Source organism: Hypomesus transpacificus, unplaced genomic scaffold (genome assembly GCF_021917145.1).
Source record: "Hypomesus transpacificus isolate Combined female unplaced genomic scaffold, fHypTra1 scaffold_89, whole genome shotgun sequence".
Taxonomy (NCBI): Eukaryota; Metazoa; Chordata; class Actinopteri; order Osmeriformes; family Osmeridae; genus Hypomesus; species Hypomesus transpacificus.
Window position 1 is genome coordinate 683,595 of NW_025814040.1, and position 20,243 is coordinate 703,837.

General features: G+C 39.2%; 1 protein-coding gene across 4 annotated transcripts in view; it reads right to left on the reverse strand.

Annotated features, from left to right (window-relative positions):
• LOC124466276 (nucleus accumbens-associated protein 2) overlaps positions 1-20,243 on the reverse strand; it is a 148,193-nt gene that overhangs the window by 33,210 nt on the left and 94,740 nt on the right. For all 4 annotated transcript variants that reach the window (XM_047018062.1, XM_047018059.1, XM_047018060.1 and 1 more), the window contains one exon: positions 242-428. In XM_047018062.1, coding sequence (XP_046874018.1) covers positions 242-353 — 112 coding nt within the window. In that variant the 5' untranslated portion in view covers positions 354-428. The remainder of the gene's footprint in view (positions 1-241; positions 429-20,243) is intronic.

Below are 20,243 nucleotides of genomic sequence, written 5' to 3' on the forward strand. Positions count from 1 at the left end.
TAGAGAAATAGTTGTCACCCTATAGATTTACAACAATGCAGAACATATCTCAAATCCCAATCACATTTTCACAACAGTGCTGGGTCAACCAGTCAGTCTTCCTGGTGGTTTGAACTTTGACCAGAAACATCAAGAGTCATACTTGGCAGTGAAAGACAGAAGTTGACCAGGATTGACGAAAAACGTTAAGGATAAGGTTAACAACAACAATAACAAAAGTGTCAATGTTTCTATAGCTGACCTTTAACTAGGATGGAAACATCACAGTAATGGCCCAGGAGACGCTGTTCGTTGAGAGAGCCCAGCACCGTGGTGCCAAAGTTGGGGATCTCCACTTGAAGAAGCTGGGACATGACAGAGGTGGAGTAAGAGGAAGAGAAGGAAGAGGGGATTCAAATCACGGTAGACACGGTTGGTGAGGAGGGCATCTGGTGAGGAGAGAAAGAGATGAAGAATTTGATTTTTGTATGCTGTAAAAGCATAACACAAGTCCAAGTCCTTGGTAAAAAATCTGGACATACCCGTATACTTAAAGTGTACTAAGTATACTTAAAGTTGTTCCACTTTAGCACATAAAAGTACACTTAATACACTTTAAATTGTGCTTTAGTGCAATTTAATTACAACTAAAATATACTTAGTACAAAATGTGTTGTTCCAAAATAGCACACCTCAAATTAACTAATCATTCACTAACTTGAAGTACACTAATGATTAATCAGTCTTCAAGTATACTTAACATTTTAAGTTTTAGTATACTTAGTAGGGATGGGACGTATGGCACTGACGCATCGATGCTTGTGTCAAATGACGAAACCACGTGATAGATGACGTTCAATGCTTCAAACGTCACAAACTGGTTCGAAGTTTTGCCGCTCTTCTGAACCAGAGCCATAGAGGGAACAAAGCCACCGCTTCTTGTTACAGACAAATCACACATTGCCAGAGAAGCACCAGGCATCGCTCGTGTTTCTTCCAACAGTCATTATCATTTAGCCAAATCCGTATTGTAATAAATATAAATCCGTGAACTTGAGTGTTGTGTTATTTAATTTAAATGAAATGTAACATGTTAGGACTAGGTAGGTCCAGGGCCATCTTGGGATGCTTTCACACCTAATAGTCCGTTTGCTTGGTCCGAATCAGTGGATGAGTTGCTACTTTGTTGCATTTTTCATTAGGTCCAGTTGGTGTTCACTCGGTCCTGTTTTAAGCGAACCAACTTTTGAAAAAAAACAATGACATGCGGTCATACAGGTTGTTAATCTATTGGACAGAAAATGTGTGAGGGAAAATCACTTATTTGTCACGAACAACAATGTATTGCGATTGCAATTGTTATGATATGGTGTTGCAAGACCACGTTTTTTGGATTGCTCGTTGGATTTACTCAGGATTATACCCAGTTTATCAAACCACGGGAATTATATGTTTTTGTTCAATGAGCTACCACTTTTCCATAGAACATCACACACTTTTAGCTGTAAGTTTTAAACTTACAGAGCGAGCACGAGACTGTGCAATGGCCAGGGCTGGGGGGGGGTGGGGGGTGGTATGTGCTGGTTGAGGGGGTACATCATGCGTGCGGATTGCGTCCCGGGGGGGGGGGCCGGGGGGGTGGGGAGCCACCTCCCGGAAATGAGTCTTTGCAGGTTGGGATATCTGCTATAGACCATAGCATTACACATATCAAAACAAAACAAACACGTTATGTGAGTGTACAGTAGCTAGAGCTAACATCAAAGCCATAATGAGGCTCTGGCTGACATTTACTAGCTTGCACTGACAACCAGTTGGTAGCTAACGTCGTTAGCTAATGTTACTTGCCAGTGGCTAGCTAGCTAAGGTAGCTAACATTTTCACATCAAAGAGTTCAAATTAATCTTCCCTTCCGAAAAAAATGCATGGAATTTTCTAAAATTATGTCTCGATTTCCCCCCCCAAAATAAACGTACCGTCCAAAATAAGAACGTACCTGGTGGAATTTTCAGTAAAAAAATAAATGTACCAGTACGTTTATTTGGGAGATAAGAGTAATAAGCCTTTGTTCTATGGAAGCAAATCTTGACCAGATTTAAAGGCCATATGGCAGGTTATCCACCACTGTCGATTAATGGGTACATAAAGCACTCCAAATACTTATGTTATTCAAGACATCTCCAAATGGTGTCTCAAAAATTGTGTTTAAGAAAAAATTAAATGGCATTAGCATATTAGCGCAATTAAAACGGAAAATGCTGCACGGCACCGTCTCAGCAAGCAGGGGTGCCTGCAGCTGCCTGAAGGGGGCGCCAATATGCCAATTCCACACAAAGTGAAATGATAAATAAGAGAAAACCGCTCAGATATTGTTTTTTATTTATGCTCGTGCATACGTGTCATGAGAAAATGCCGCCCCGGGCGGCTGCCCGTTCTGCCCGTGCCTAAAACCGCCCCTGATGGAGCTTGTCTACGAACAGCAGTGCACATATAAAATTTATTTATACTGTCAACGTATAAAGTCAACGTTTTCTTTATATCTAGTGATCATTCAAGGCCTGACTTTATGAGGCACTACACTAGCCTACATTTACATTTTATTTTTCCATGCACAAATGTCACGTCCGGGTAAACTGTGCCTTTGACCAACGAAGATGAGCTGTAATATTATACAAATGATAACTATTGAGGTGTTATAAAAAACGGTATTTGTTACATTTAACATTTACAAAATGTCTGCAGAATGAAACACTTTCTGTCATGTACTGTATTGCAGCTTCGTCCCAATATCTCTACAAACCGTGCAGCTAATTTGACTTGAACGGGGGCTTATTACTTGAAAAAGGAATTATTTACTGCGTCTTATCAGTTACATTATCAGGGCTTGGAAATATTGTGACTTGCTAAAGTAGGCAAATGGCTAATAGTATAACATAACATTTGATAATAATTTCAGTCAATCAAACAGCTGCAAGACCCAGATAAATAATGTTATATACTAGGGTGACCAGACATTTCCTCTTTTTGAGACCTAAAAAATGCGTCCGACAGGGATTCCAAAATCGTCCGGGATTTTGCCTTGTTGGATATTTGTGTTTCTCTGGGTCTTTCTCAAACTAATTATTAGCCTTACAAGTTTTGGAAGGGTATCTCCCTTACGTTCCACCTTCATGCGCGAGCTCTGACCGTTGAGAGAACTGTCATTGGTCAACCGCCTTTTCAGTGTTGCCAGATGCACGATAATTATCCTCCAAATACGATGATTGTGAGCCTTTGGTATGATACCATTTCCAAGCTGGCAACAATGTGAGCACCTTGCCACCTTTGTTGAATATATGAGGAGTATATACTGAAAAGTGTCTTAATTTTCTTATGTTAATATGTGACCATAAACAATTTATTATTTAGAATTGTTATCATTATACCTATATCACCCTATATCTACAGCTAGCAAACTAACGTTAGCTAGCATCACTAACGACATTGGCTAACTCAACTTCGGTAGGCTATCGTCAGTATTTGCAAGCTGGCCAGTGCAAGTTGCATGCCATTTTATTTAGTTTGAGTTTAACTTTGTCCAGTGGGGCAAGTACATTTTCTTCCACTTGCCCTACAAATCCACTTGTCCCGGACAATCATGTCGTTGTAGTTCAGATCAGTAGACTACCGGGGCAAACGTATCTCTATCTAGATCTAGACGACATCATGCTAGCTATGGGCTAGCTATGGGCTTATTTGCCAGTCCCACCTGTAGTAGGACCCGTAGTCCCCCCAAGATCATCCCAAATTAAATATTGACGTTGTAAACACCTTTCCAATTAGATGTCCCACGTTTTGATGGAACTAGCAGAGCCCATATTAGACATTCTCTGGTACTAGCCTTGTGTTTTTTCTAATCGATTTCAATGGTCTCAAAGCTTTTCTTTTTTTTTTTTTGTAGAAAGATCAGTATACAAACAGTCAGTATACAGAAAATCAGTATAGAAACAAGTTGTATACAAAACATTGTTTATCACATATGCTAGGGGGTACAGGAAACAAAGAATCATACAAACACATTAAAGGATGCACATAAATCTACAGTTTTGACAGTTTTCTTATTAGAAGAGTGTAAAATGGTGTTAATGTGCTGCTCAAATTCCCTATAGAAAACACAAAAGAGTGTTTTTTTGTTTGTGAACTTACATGTATGAATATGAAATTTGGCCATCAGCCCAATTAGATTTATAAGGTAAAATTGTTTCTCTTTATCTTTACTATGGTTAAGGAAACAGAGCAGCACATTCTCCCATAAAAAAAAGTCATCAAGAATATTAACAATTGTGAATATCTGTAAAAGATATGAAAAGAAGTGGTAGCTGATTTAAACTGTTGTATTCTATTTTAGTTAATCCTATTTGTATTGCTTTCCTACAGGTACACCTGCACTTAGAGATTAATGTTGTGTAATTTTAACTTATTTAACTACATGCTCTTATGGTTTCTTCCCTTTAGCACTATTTTTTGGTTGTTCACAATATGTACTTCTTGTTTTTGACTACCCGCAATGCTGTGGGGCTATCTTGTTGTTATTATCAGTGATCTATGCACTTTGTAAAGCTCTCTCTTGGAAGTCGCTTTGGATAAAAGCGTCTGCTAAATGAATAAATGTAAATGTAAAAGAGAGTGGATTGGACACATGTTTTTGGCCGAGTGCATGACCTGGGGCCTCATGTATAAAGGATGGCGCAGCTTTCATACCAGAAGATGGCGTACGGTCAAAACTCGAAAAGTACCTACGCACAGAAATATTTACTTGTATAAAACCGGTCGTACGCCAGGTCCTGCGAACCTTTCCTTTATAAATCACAATCAACGTGAGATTGACCGCACGTGAACGAGCCACTGACCCCGCCTTGTCTCTTCCCATAAATGAATATGCAGATGGACAGTAAATGCACTCCTGAGGTCATTTCTTTGTCTGAATTACCGTATTTCTTCGAATAAACGCCGCCCTCAAATAAACGGTTCATTAAAAATGAACGTAAAACTCCGCTGCGTTCATTCGAAGAAATACGGTGACTGTGAGATCGAGGCTCTGACAACTGAGTGTGGAGGTGAGAAAATGTGTCCTGTTTGGCGGCCTGTCATCAGGTATTAGCGACAAAAGAAAGTCGGCGGAGTGACAAACTGTCACTATATGCACCCGTTCTTGTTTTTAACCTGTATCACTTTGAGATTTAGCTAAATGTAAAGTGCATTACAAATAAAATTATTATAATTTTTATAGGGCCATAAATGCTGTGGGTTCAGTGAACTGGACCATGGCAGAAATTAGGAAGAAATGGTCCGATGTAAAACTTTAAATGAAGAAACGAGGGTTAATCAGAAGGCTATATAGCATTTCCCGTTTTGAGTTTTGGCGTTTTGATTTGATCATCCACATTAATGATTAATGAACATCAACATAGTGGACGAGGTACATTTATGGCTCCTTTATTGACCCTCGGGGATAAAATCTTAGATCGACCTTTGTCTTTATCTGAAATTTCTCGCATTGCGCAGGACGCCCCAAAACCGTTTATACATCCAAAAGCATTCATAAATTGGTACACGGCTGTTTTGATGCATTCAGGTTTAAGTGGTAAAGATTCCCGTTATATTTTGACTACATTAATGCCAAACGTGAAGTTAGACACATTAATAGAAGCTTGTCCAACTTTATCTGTTGAATTTGACAATCCTGAAGATGAGGACAGTACCCATCCATGGTTGACGCATGCGCATAAACAAGAACACATTGCTAAGGTGTCTGAATTCTTACAGAAACACGCATTCCAAGAACGTGATGTAACTCAGGTACTAAATTGTAAACGTAAATCTGACGAAACTGTTTCTGCATATGCTAATTGCTTTCAAAAAACGTGGAAGGATGACGCGAAATTAGACATTAACGACACTGAAGATACTTTCTTTGTTAGTATGTTCTTAAATGGGTGGATCCTAGATTGGCCTATACACTCAAATTGTCTGCACCAGATGTGTTTTCATTGAGTCCAGTGAGACTGATGAGGAAAATAGGCATTCGGATTGTTTAATGTTCATTCGTCACGATTTCAGGCAGTGCAAATGGATCTCCCCTTGACTAACAATGTTGAAGTTGTGCAACAAAATTCTGAAGATCAAAGAAATGTACGTTTTAACATGAACAATTCCACCCCAAATAGAGGTCGTTCCAACTTCAATAGGAATAGACAACGACCATTTAAAGTAAATAAAGGCACGTGTCGCTACTGTCGCAGACAAGGTCATTGGTTTAAAGATTGTCTCTTGAGACTACAAGATGAAGAGAGCGATGCTCCTGCGCGAGATGGGATTGGCCCCTCCCAGTCATGGCATGCTACTCCCCAGAGGCCAATCATGGTACCACAGGCCACACAGCCAGCAGATACACCTGCTAACTTGATGTGGGATAAGTGACGCTGTATATCGATGGATCTGGACAATGTTAAATGTATAATTAATGCCCCACAATTTCATATTTCAGATAAACCCTCTGAAATACCACAATTAAGTTTGAGTATTGCAGGAAAAAGAATTCCCTTTTTGGTTGATACTGGAGCCACTATGTCCTGTTTAAGGAAAACAGATATTGATCGTCCTATGAGTAAAAATACTGTCCAGTCCGTCGGAATCAGTGGTAAGCCTCAGATAGACCCTGTTTCACTTCCATTACAGATTGATTTTGATGATTATAAATTACAACATTCTTTCATTGTTAGCGCAACTTCTCCAATGGCATTATTGGGAAGAGACTTATTAAGTAAATTGAATGCAACCATCTGATGTTCACAGGATGGGATCGAGGTCCACATACCCCCAAATAATGCTTATCAGCTTTTCTCTGGTTGTGTTCAGACAAACCACATAGCTAAGTCTGTCTTAGAACAAGTTGAGTTTATCAAAACACTATCTACCATTAGTGGTATAAAAAAAGTGTCTTCTTGTAAGGTTGCTGCAGCTGCTAGGATTGTTAATCTGAAATCAATTGATTTTCCTTTTTCAGATAAATTTATAGATCCAAATACATTGCAGGAAGTGCCAAGGAACATATTTATCTCACCACATGGGATTCTGTTATTGTGGAAGACTACTTCTGGTAACATTGAGACCTTTGAGTGTGCAGTACGGAATGATTTTTCGGATGTCCCACATTTGATTGATTCTTGTACTCAATATTTATTGAAGTCCCCTGATCAGGAGCGTGGAACCTACTCACTTCTTTATTAAAGATTTGCAAACTGACGTGAAACCACAGATTTGTAATCATGGCAATATTAAACTATCATTATGTGCACCATGTGTGTTGCGTGAGGTACCATCTACTCTATGGGCACTACCTGCCAACCATGAAGGATTATTGGATGTACCACCTTATGAAGCTAAGGTCAATATGAGTAAATATCCAGTTTACATTAAACAGTATCCTTTATCCAAAGAAAAAGAAGAGGGGATTAGAACTGTCATTGACAGTTTATTACAGCAAGGTGTTATATGTAAAGCTCAGTCCCCAAATAACACTCCTATTAATCCCATTTTGAAACCAGGTACTAACAAGTATCGCTTTACACAAGACTTGAGAAAGATTAATGAAGCAGTCATACCTATTTCACCTATAGTACCTGACATTAATTCAATATTAACAGCATGACCAGCTGACTCTAAGTGGTACACAGTGGTGGACCTCTCCTCTGCATATTTCTCAATTCCAATACATAAAAATACCCAACCATTATTTGCATTTACATTTCAACAACAACAGTATATTTGGACACGCCTTCCAATGGGTTATGTTGACTCAGCAGCTGTCTACAGTGCCATGGTAAATAGACATCTGGCCCAGTTGTCCCTTCCTTGTAACTCAACCTTATTGCAATATGTGGACGACATTCTGGTGGCGGCCAGAAATGAGACAGAATGTGTCTCAGATTCGATAGCTCTGCTAAAACACTTGGCAGCAGGTGGACACCGAGCCTCACTTGCTAAACTTCAATTCTGCCAAGAATCAGTAAACTACCTGGGATACATCTTAAAGGATGGCTGTGGATTTTTGTCACAAGAAAGAGTGAACAGCATTAAGGACATTGTACGACCGAGGAACAAGACTGAGATGTTGTCTTTCCTAGGACTGGTGAACTATTGTAGGAACTGGATAGCTGAGTATGCCGTCCATGATGCAGAATTGCGCAAAGCCACACTCAAAGACTCTCCTGAAGTCATTCAATGGAATGAGGAAATGAAACATTCCTTCCGTCACATCAAATATCTCTTGTGTACTGCTCCTGCACTGGGATTACCTGACTACAAACTAACTTTTCATCTCTATGTTGCAGACAATGGTGAAATAGTATCCGCAGTATTGGAACAGGAACATGGAAACGGAATCAGGCCGGTAGCCTATTATGTTAAAATGTTGCCATTAATTGTCAAGGGCATGGTTTCCTGTTTAAGAGCTGTTGCATCCGCGGCTTTGATGGTGGAGAAGGCACAAACTATAGTTTTGGGACATCCCATGGTGTTACATACTTCACATACCGTAAACATTATCTTAGTAAATATCACAACACAACACATGACAAGCCAAAGACGTAGTAATTACGAACACATTTTGACAGGAACTCTAAATTTAACTATTTCCACGGCCACACACACAAATCCAGCTGTGCATCTAAAAGCGTTATTGCATGGAACAGAACCAGAGGAAGTAGCTCCTCATGATTGCATGGATATTATTAACTCCACATCCAGTGTAAGGACAGACTTGCAACAAACAGCTTTGGAACATAATGACTTTGTCTTATTTTGTGATGGTTCAGCAATGCGCCCAGATGATAAAACTATTCTTTCAGGATATTCCATAGTGGATAATTTAGGAAATTGTATCAAAGCCTATAGATTACCTGTGTCTTCTGCTCAAGATGCCGAGATAGTTGCTTTGACTAGAGCATGTCTATATGCCAAAGATAAATCAGTTACCATATATACAGACTCCAAATATGCATTTTCAGTGGCACATGACTTCAGTAAAATTTGGGAAAACAGAGGTTTTGTAACTACTGCAGGAAAACCCATACAACACGCAGATTTAGTAAGAGGTCTATTGGATGCTATGATGCTACCAACTAACCTTGCTATAGTAAAATGTGCGGGTCATTCAAAGGCAGATTCTGATATTGCCAAAGGTAATAATTTAGCAGACAAACATGCAAAAGATGCAGCGTTAAATGATTCCTTCCCACCATGGATGAATCTTTCTTTTTTGAATATTCAAATTTCTGATCCTCCGTTTACTATTGATGATTTAATATTGTTTCAGAATCAGGCGAAACCATCTGAAGTTCTACTTTGGGAGAAGAAAGGATGTGTAAAGCACAATGATGGTTTATGGAAAAATGTAGATGATAGAATAGCATTACCAAGAATAGCGTATGAATCCTTAATCTCCTATGTACATGGTGTTACTCATGTAGTTTACAAGAGCATCATGCATTATATTTCACAACTGTTCTTTACAATAGGACTAGAACAACAAATTAGAGATTTTGTAAAGAGATGCTTAATCTGTGCTCGTTGTAATCCACACGTCAATCCAGCTAAAAGAGATCATTTGCCAAAACCTGAAGGTCCTTTCCAACAATTACAGATAGATTTTACTCACATGCCCAAGTGCAGAGGATTTTCGTATCTTCTAGTGATAGTGGATCGATTTTCAAAATGGCCAGAAGCCTTTGCGACAAGGAAAGAAAACGCTCAAACAGTAGTCAAGTGTTTGATGGAACATGTTATTCCTCGCTTTGGGATACCAAATGGGATAGATTCTGACAATGGCACTCCTTTCACATCTAGAGTAACTAAACAATTGGTCGCTGCATTAGGGATTAATTGGACATTTCATATTCCCTATAACCCTCAAAGCTCAGCACAAGTGGAAGGAACAAATAGAACCATTAAAGACAAATTGGTAAAATTACATCAGACTAAACAAATAACTTGGATAGACGCCCTTCCACAAGTACTTCTATCTATCAGAGCAATGGCAAATTCAGGTACGGGTTTGGCCCCTCATGAAGTTTTGATGGCTAGACCTTTTCCTCTAGGTGTGCTGATGGACAAAACACCAGCGAATGATTTAACCTTGTTGCAGGAGACTCAACAAAATTATGTGAAACAGTTGTGGTCTTTTGTGTCTGAAAAGTCACAGTTTCTCTTCCCACTCCAGGGGCCTCATGTATAAAGGATTGCGCAGCTTTCATACCAGAAGATGGCGTACGGCCAAAACTCGAAAAGTACCTACGCACAGAAATATTCACATGTATAAAACCGGTCGTACGCCAGGTCCTGCGCACCTTTCCTTTATAAATCACAATCAACGTGAGATTGAACGCACGTGAACGAGCCACTGACCCCGCCTTGCCTCCTCCCATAAATTAATATGCAGATGAACTATAAATGCGCTCCTGAGGTCATTTCGTTGTCTGAATGACCGTATTTATTCGAATAAACGCCGCCCTCGAAGACACGCAGCACCAAAAATGAACGTTAAACGCTGCAGCGTTTATTTGAAGAAATACGGTGACTGTGAGATCGAGGTTCTGACAACAGAGGTGGAGGCGAGAAAATGTGTCCTGTTTGGCGGCCGGTCATCAGGTATTAGTGACAAAATACAGCACTTTGAGATTTAGCTAAATGTAAAGTGCATTACAAATAAAACTATCATTATTATTATAGGGCCATCAATGCTGTGGATTCAGAGAACCGGACCATGGCAGAAATTCAGAAGAAATGGTCCAATATAAAACTTTAAATGAAGAAACGAGTGGTGGCGCATCGTAACAGCATGATTTTGTCATTCGTTTGACAGCCTCAAGTTTAACAGAAGTTATTAAGTGGTGGCGCTATAAACAGACGGCTATATAGCATTTCCCGTTTTGGGTTTTGGCATTTTGATATGATCATCCACATTAATGATCAAATGTTTATTTTTATTTTTTTTGAATTGTCAACGTCATAAACGTACTAGAGGAAACTTTATTTTGTAATGTTTGGTGAGTCTCGGCACTTTTCAGTTAGAATTCGCCATGTTACAGAGCCAGACAAGACTTTGCGGACGGTCCGCACATTCTCACGTCTGCTCAAAGGTTTTCGTGACGGCCCGCACATTCTCACGTCAAGTAAATCTTTATACATAACAAAGTGTGCTTGAAAACCATCGTACGCAAGCTTTTTGTGCGTACGCAACGTTTATACATGAGGCCCCAGGTGATCAGAGTATTCATAGTTTTAAGCCAGGAGATTATGTTTTAGTACGCAGTTTAAAAACATTGGCTCAGCAGGATCAACCGAGGTTCGGACCTCCGACTCAGGTTCTTTTGGTGACCAGAACAGCTGTTAAGGTTAAAGGCCAACCACAATGGATCCATGCATCTCGACTACGACAAGCACCTCCTATAGCAGATGCAGTATAGGACTTGTGGAGTGAAGCAGACAGAACCTCAAAGGATGGGTAATATTTCTCGCCTCAGCATAAATATTTCATTATCTTGAGTTTGGATATGGTGTTGTTTTTCTCTTTCTGTTTCATGATATATAGAAGTGGTGACATTGGCGATAATACCGAGCAGTGAGCATCATGAGACCAGAAAAAAGGATGGGGGATACTCCACAGAGAACTCGAATCAAGTTCATGGTCGTGAGGAGCATCATCTCACTTCTAGCGTCGATCACGGTCAATTATGCGGTCATGCTCGAACACCCTACTAATTTGAATGATGTTTCAGGGAATGATACCAAAGCCGGGATAGAACTGATTGAACATTCTAATTCTGATCAGCATGTTTGTGTACGTCGTAACGCTCCAACACCTGCAAGCATTCTTGGAGTGGAAGTACAGAATCATATTCCTATGAATGAATCAGACATGATTTGCTTATATTATCCGTTGATGGCAACAGGGAGGAAACCATTCTATGTTCAGCAAGTCAACTTCGTTACTATGACGGAAAGTATGATATCAATTGAAGCACAATACGAATCACTCGAAGATGAAGAAGTGTTGATAATGATTCTAACACTCATGTTTTCCAAGCCCAGCACAGTCACTGTTGAATACTGTAATACATTCTGGAAAACATTGACTCCTAAACTTCTGGTTCAGCGAGATTTAGACGCATATGATAATATTCAACCAGTAGTTAATAAGGCTACACAAATGAAGGCACCTGTAACTTGTCTCAGCTCTACTGAGGGTATTAAAACCATGCATCGTGTGGGTTTTACTCAGGGTTGTCCAGATAAGAGGATCTTCATGGGAACACTTTTTCCATGGCCAGCTACTGATCTTATGATCTGGCTTTGCGATAACAATATTTACACTTATCTTCCACTTTATTGGAGAGGTAGATGTGCTCCTTATTGGATACCACCTAGTACTGTATTTGGGAAAGTGACAATTCCCACCGCATGGCCAGAAATTTCACCTAATGATCTATCTGGAACCTTTAAAGAGAATGATGAGGTAAAATATACAGATGAGGATATGCCAGTCAATAAGGATCATCCTTTTGCATCTAATCTATGGTACAGTGGTCTCAAGGGTAGGGTTCGAAGATTGACTCCTAATTCTTGCTATGCATGTTCCATGTTACCTCAATCAACAGAAGAATTGTTTCCCTATTGGACAGTTCCACTTCAAGGTCCTGGAGGATTACCATCCATGTGCCTTCTCGCTTATCATTATGTATTGCAAAAGCATCCCTTGTTAGGAGAGCAACCTAGTTCAAAGACTCCTGTACAACCAATTATTTTGCTGAATAACATCTACGTAGCCAAAGCTAGTAACCTGGTAGTCAAAGCCAAAGCATTGTTGAAAATGATGTCACAGTATATAATCTATTCAAATATTTCCATAAATCAGGGAAATGAGCCGGATTTACTAAATTCTCATGCTACTATATTCTCTGTACCTAAGGATTTGCCATCATTGGTAGGATGCACAATATTCTACAAGAAACATATGGTTTCTTTACCTAATGATTTGTCTGTAGTTCCTACTAAAGTTACAGCTAATATCAATTCAACCTCAAGTTATGAAGTTTGCATTAGAGGAGTAGAGAGGGATTCTGTTGGTGCAAGGGACGTAGGTTTCTTGCGAATCACTCAATGTCAGAGCATCTTTGAATATCCGGGTTTGGGATATTACGTTACAACAATGGGAACTCTGCCCACCCCCGGCTTTAATTGGTGCTGTGGTAAGAATGTATGGACAAGTTTACCACCATTATTCAGAGGACTTTGTGGAGTGTGTACGTTGAACGATTTATTATATGTGGTCGAACCTATTGAATTCCTGACACATCATCGAACTAGTTTCAGAGCTAAGCGTTCCAATACTGAAACTATGGGTTACGTACATTTGCAAAACACTGATGCAAATGATTTGGCTACTAGATATAGTGCTCTACCTCGTGATTTCAGGATATTCACACGTACACAGCTAGTGTTCAAAACCATCTTTTGGAATACTGAATTTCAATATTCTAATCAGTACATGATAGCATTGACTTGTCATGATGTGGCTAGCGTGGCTAATGCTACACTTATGGGATTCCAGGCGTTGGGAGCTGAAGTTGCTGCAATTAGAGAATTTACTATAAATAATAGAATTGCTTTGGACGCAATCACTGCCGCTCAGGGAGGCGTTTGTGCTATTGTAGGTGACGATTCATGTTGCACATATCTTCCATCAGAATCCGAAGGTCTTGGTAATTTGTCGAAAGCTATTGACAACATTAGAGACATACAGGAGAATATTGTTAGGACCAATCGGGATGCCAGAATGTTAGGAGGATATCATAATAATCAGATCTCGGACGTCGTAGCTAACATGTTCAAGGGCAATTCTCTAGTGACATGGATTGTAGGCATCTTGGCACCAGTGTTTCTGGTAATCATGATTGTTGTAGTGATCATGGGTTGCTGCTTTCCAATATTTCGAGCACTTATGGTGAGATCTCTGCACTCCATCACTAACATGCCGGTCATAACCACAGGGAATATAGCGGTTAACATCAAATCTATTAGAGGACGTTCTGATACTACTTCGACAATGTTGATTAGGAAAGATAGTGTTGCATGCCATGCAATGTCTAATTATGAGTAAACTGAGTTGAACAGATGGAGAAGGAGAGGCCATACCTAAAGAGGAATTCGAGTTCGGCTGAATCTCGGATGAAGACATCCTCTTTCTTGAAACTTGTTTTTGTGTGATGTTGATTTAGATTCATAAGTTCAGAGCTTTCCTCCCGTTGGGAATGTAATAAGGAATCATATTAAACAATTTTATTGAGTGTTATGTATATTTAGCATGAGAGTGTGAACTTACAATTGTCACACGGAGATGACGCTTGGGATTTTACCCGTATGATAAGAGGGGTTTTGACCAAGTGAGTGTCTGTGTAGAGTGTAGTGTAGATTAGCCGCATGATCTTTTACTCATTCTTTGCCAAGTGTGGAGTGGGGTTTTGGTTGTGCGAGTATAGAGTACAGGTGACTGATAACTCATGCATCATTGGTAATTGTGATGGGAATTCAAGTTGATTCCATATTGATTGAAAGGTTGCAGGCTTATCAGACATTTGTTCAGTGATTTAGTGTGTTGAAAATGGTAAAACCATTTCCAAAGACAGAAGAGGGGGGACTGATGCGCGGGTTTTCTATACATGTGTGAGGTTGTCTCTTGCTGTGGTCAAGAGGTCAAGCAGCAGGTCTCGGACAATACACATGTAGATAGGAGAATGTGCATTTTAACCTTTGGACAGAGCAACATGCAGAAAATAGTATAAACGATGAGTGATTGCTGCACCACCTGTGTGTTGTTCTTCCTATGCCTTAAGTTGTGGAATGTCTACCGTTTAAGGATATGTTTTGGTGGTTACTATATTTGTATGGTCCAGCTTATATATAATGTCAACCTGAGAGACATGTTTGTCAGTCATGCCAACCACTTTGCCTGTCGTGGTGACCTGATCCGAGCAGCTCGATATATAATAATAAACTAATAAACTAAGTCAACTCTTTTTCATTGTGGTGCGTTCCTTGGCCCATCCTCCGACAGTATATCATCGTAACAGTGCCTCTCCCGCCTCCTGGCAGGTTTGTCCGAGAAGATTTATATGCCAGGAAAAGGTGGCGAAGAGTGCAATACTTATCAGAGCAATTCTGGAGCAGATGGCGCAGAGAATACCTGACCAATATAGGCCTCAGACAACAATGGCATGTGCCCAGAAGAAATATGCAGGTTGGGGACATAGTTATTGTCAAGGATGACAATATTCCAAAAAGTGAGTGGAAACTAGCCAGAGTTGTTGAAGCAAGAGAAGAGGATGATGCTCTTGTGCGTAAAGTCAACATTCAAATAGGACAAAGTAATTTAGGAAAGAAAGGTGAGCGCTTGACGCAACCTTCATTTCTTGACCGTCCAGTCCAAACATTTGTTGTGTTAGTTGAGAATAATTCATTGTTGCATAATATTAGTCTAAAAACTAAAAAATAAGCTGTTGATTGGATGGCAAAGTTAATAGTTAATTGCCAAGGATACAGAAAAATTACAAGATTCATGCAAAGTTATTTTGAATATGTTAAACGTGAGTCTTCTGTAATTTTGGTGGCAGTGTAGCTATCGCTGAAATATACAATTTTTTTTTATTAAAATATGTTTGTGTTTGTTTATTTGTTTGTGTGCATACCAAATTGTATTTATTGTTTGCTGATGTGGCATTTTGGTATTAAATGGTAAGAACATGCCCTTACGGAAAGAAAATGTATTTACCAATATATGATTTGAAATACATTTTAATATATTGTAATATAATATTTTCCATTACATTGACCAATATTTTATATATGGAAATACATGGAATAATATATTGATGATAAATATATTACTTATATATTATAAACTATCATATATATTCATGTAATATATTGCAATATATTGCAGAATACAGCAATGATTGCCGTTTTCCATATATTGCAATATATGGAACATGAATATACAATATATGTGGTTATATATCCCAAACTATATGCAATTATGTATTCATAAATAACCACCATAATCTATGCCGCTTTATATGGGAAAATGTATGGGTAATATATGTAAAGATATAGTGTCACATGTATGCTTCATATATGGAAAGATATATTGTACAATGCATGTGTACATATACGAGAGCATGTCCATACAATGTACAGACATTTATGGTGATATTTACATTTAGTCATTTAGCAGACGATCTTATCTAGTGACTTACAGTAAGTTACAATAAGTACAGGGACATACCCCGAGGCATGTAGGGTGAATTGCCTTGCCCAAGGAATCACGAAATACATTTGTGAATCGTGTTACGTTTGTTTGAATCGTGTTACGTTTGTTTGAATCGTGTTATGTTTGTATAAATCGTGTTACGTTTGTTTGTACTGTGTTAAGTTTGTTTGAATCGTGTTGCGTTTGTTTGTTTGAATTATGAAACTAATCTAACTCCATACATATTCCGGAAAAAAGCAACACGGCTGTAGCAGCGTAGCCTAGCTACAATTGGCGTGGAAGACAATTGCTGCCGAGTCAATGCATTTAGTATTTGAATGCAATAGCCAGTCCATACATTGAACATTTAACCCCACTGTCCGTTAATATTACAGGAGAAAAAGTGGTCGACTTGCATATAAAAACATACTACGAACAGGTATTGCATATTTTGCATAACTTGTGATTGTAGCCTCGACGTCACCATGGTTTTAATCATATTCGACACGATACAAAGTTTAAATATCAATTGGTGCTTATTTCAACTTGTAGTAGCAGTTTCCCTCACAGAATGATTTTTATCAAAGGATGATGATGATGATTAAGATGACGAAGAGACATTAATGACTGCTGCCGCAGAAATGGATGCAGAGAATTACTATGTATGGTAGCTACTGGTAGTTCTCTCTCCATGTACTTTTATTTACAGCCTTTTTTTGTAATTGTCAGTTACACTGACATTATGAGAATATTGAATATAAAACGATTTGCACATTCTGACAACAGGGCATGCTGTTTACAGTGAGATGTTCATTTAATGGCAGTAGAATTTTGCATGTGGAACAGTGAAATGTAGCTAATGTAATCTCATGTTACAAGTAAATTAGTTGTACAAACTGCATCTCGTGAATAAAGTGCCAAAAACTGACCCAGAGATGGTGTAGGCCTACTTAGGCTAGAAAGAAATAGGCTAACTCTCGAAAAGGATTTACTTGAACATCAGTTACGAGAGGATGCATGGTCACAGGTGATGTTAATTGTAGGAACAATAACCTATATGAATATTAATGGTTAAATTTTCTGAATTTCTATTTTGACAAAGAGATGGTGTACTTAGGGCAGAAGAATAAAGGCTGATCTTGTGAGGCTATCAACCTGCCCCCACCTCTCATATGGTAAAATATGGAGTAACTGGATGAAGTCTCAACTTGATGGCTCTCACATCTCATTGTGTAACTTACTGTAGCATTGCTAGTCATGTTGATAAGTAAGGGTCAAGATTCTGGTGTGATTTTAGATGTTCTTAAGGAATTGTGAAGCATTGTTCTATGGATTATTGATCAAGATGTTCTCCTCAGCTCTAGCTTGTCCTACTCCTTCTTCCTCACTCTTGCTTTCTATCTCTGGTTTACAATAATCATGGTAGAGTAGGCATAAGAGTTAACCTTCATTAATATCATTCATTTGCAATATGATAAATTATTTAACCTTAATTTAACCATTCTTGCTCTGATTTAACCCAAAAGTAGTCAAATAACTGTAATTCCATTGGTAGGCCTATTGGCATTATTTGGTAAATGTTAATACACTGTTCAGTTTCCCATCTTCATTCAAACCATTAGTTTCGGTTGTTTAGCCAATATGGACCCCCTACAATGTTGAAATAGATTTGCTTAAACACCAGTTTCAGGATGGTACATCATGTAAATTGTAGGAATCATATGAATAATGTAAATTGTAGGAACAATAGCCAATAGAAATAGGCTGGGCTACTCATTGTTGTTTTTATTTGTAGGCAATGAAGAAGACCAAATACAATTTCAATTATTTGTATTTATTTCAGTGCCCAAAAGCATTTGGTCAATTCTGAGTGCAGGTCCACGGTATGTTACACTAGCGACGAAGGCCCAAGGTCTGAGAATGTTGCTAAAATAAATTACAGATTGTGATGGGAAACGGTAACGTTAATTTAGGTATTCATCAGGGAATTAAAGCACATCAAATCGCAATCTAAAATAGTCTCCCAGCGTATAGCTAAGCAAGAACAATTTTGTTCTAGATCGCTCGGCTGAACCAGGAAATTATATGCCGTGTCTGCCAAAGCTATCGGGCTCATAAAGTGTCGGCTGAACCAGGAAATGATATGCCGTGTCTGCCAAAGCTATCGGGCTCATAAAGTGGAGGGGATCGGTAGAAACGCAGAGTTTGGCATGGAAAACCTGCTAGCGAGCAGGTTCGTTTCACGGAGTAAGTTACCATGGAACCTTACCAAAAGGTTTCGTTACCTCTCTTTCTGAAACGTGGAACTCGGAGTATGCCTCTTTTCAGGGTTAAACAACTCAAAGTTTTCACTAAACCCGCTACCTGGAATACCCCCCAGAAGGGTCACAGTCGGATTGCAAAATACTTCCATTAAAGTTATTCTTTAGAGTAATAACTCCAGCAGAGCGTTCAGAAACATGAGAGAGCCACACATCATTACCCCACTGAGAAGTTGATGTCTTAAGCAACTGAATGAGAGTCTTGAAAGAAACATAAATATGTTTTAAGCTGTTTAGCAAATAGAAATAATGCTTTGCGTTTTAAATTATTTCTCAACCTCCTAGCATTGAGCGACACAATAGATAATGACAAAGTGAAATATAGAACAATAGCCTACTAAGAGTTAAACAAGAATCGCAAATCGAGCAGGATTATAATGGAAACCAGCATTGCATACCATATATATAAATGATTGAGTGAGAATAGATTAGCATAACAATGCTAACTGCCAGAACAAGAAACAACAAGTATGTTTACTGCCTATATTGCAGGTAAAGAAAATCTGAAGTGAGAGAGCACATAAAATGACAAACGTTCAATATTCCAGTAAGCCTGTTTAGGTCAAATCACTTCGGAACCCGGGAGTAGTGTCATGCTCTCACCAGAGGTATCTAGGCAGCCTATGTTGACCACCACACACAGTCTATGACAGTCCTCAAGAGGAAGGTTGATTTCGGATCCGTTGAAGTAGGCCACTTTCCCTTCCTTTCGTGCTTTTTCCACAATTGGCCACAATTTCTCTCTTCTCTCTCTGTCTGCTTTCGAGAGGTCTTCAGCAAATCATAGATTGTTATCGTGAAAGAACGTAGATTTCTTGGCTACTCTCCAAATGGCATCCCTATAAAACCGTGATGTGAACTGGAAAATGACACCTCTAGGTTTGGAGTCAACCTGCCGTCTCGTGCCAAGGCAATGTACAATGTCGACAACATCCGCTAGCTTAGACTTCTCAGCAGGTAGGATAACTTGGCAGACTTTGATTGCCTCTTGCTGCACGTTCTCCCCATCAGCTTTGGGAACTCCATACAATGTCAGGTTCCACCGTCTGAAGTAGCTTTCAAGTTCCGCGAGTCTTCTTTGGCACAAGTCTACCTTTCCTTCTTCCACTTCGACACGCTTTTCGATGTGGGCTACCTTTAACGTAACATCCTTGATTTCCAAGCAAACAAAGTCAACAGTTTTTTTAAGCCCTCGATTTTCATTGCGTTGTCGCCAACCATTTTGTCTATGGAATCGGACCTTGAATTGATGAGTCTGGAAAGAGTGGTGATAACATCATCATTGGCAGTGATATCTGGGCCCAATTCAAACAAGCCTTTCTTGGATGCTGGAGGTTTACTGGGGGTTATAGGCAAAGAAGGAAAATCTTCGTTGGACACGGTAAGAGGCATAGACTCTGTCAGCCCAGTAGTCGAGGCAGTTGTCAATTAAAGCGTTTGCCACCCGGTGTAGCGACATTGGGTACCTGAGCATTGCTAGCTGAGGATTTAGCCACAAGATTTCTCTTTCTGTCAGCATGCTGTGACATTTTGAGAAATATAATTTTAAACAATCAAAAACCTGGTTTTCTAGCAAGAAAAGTTTGGCAGTTCCGAAAAAA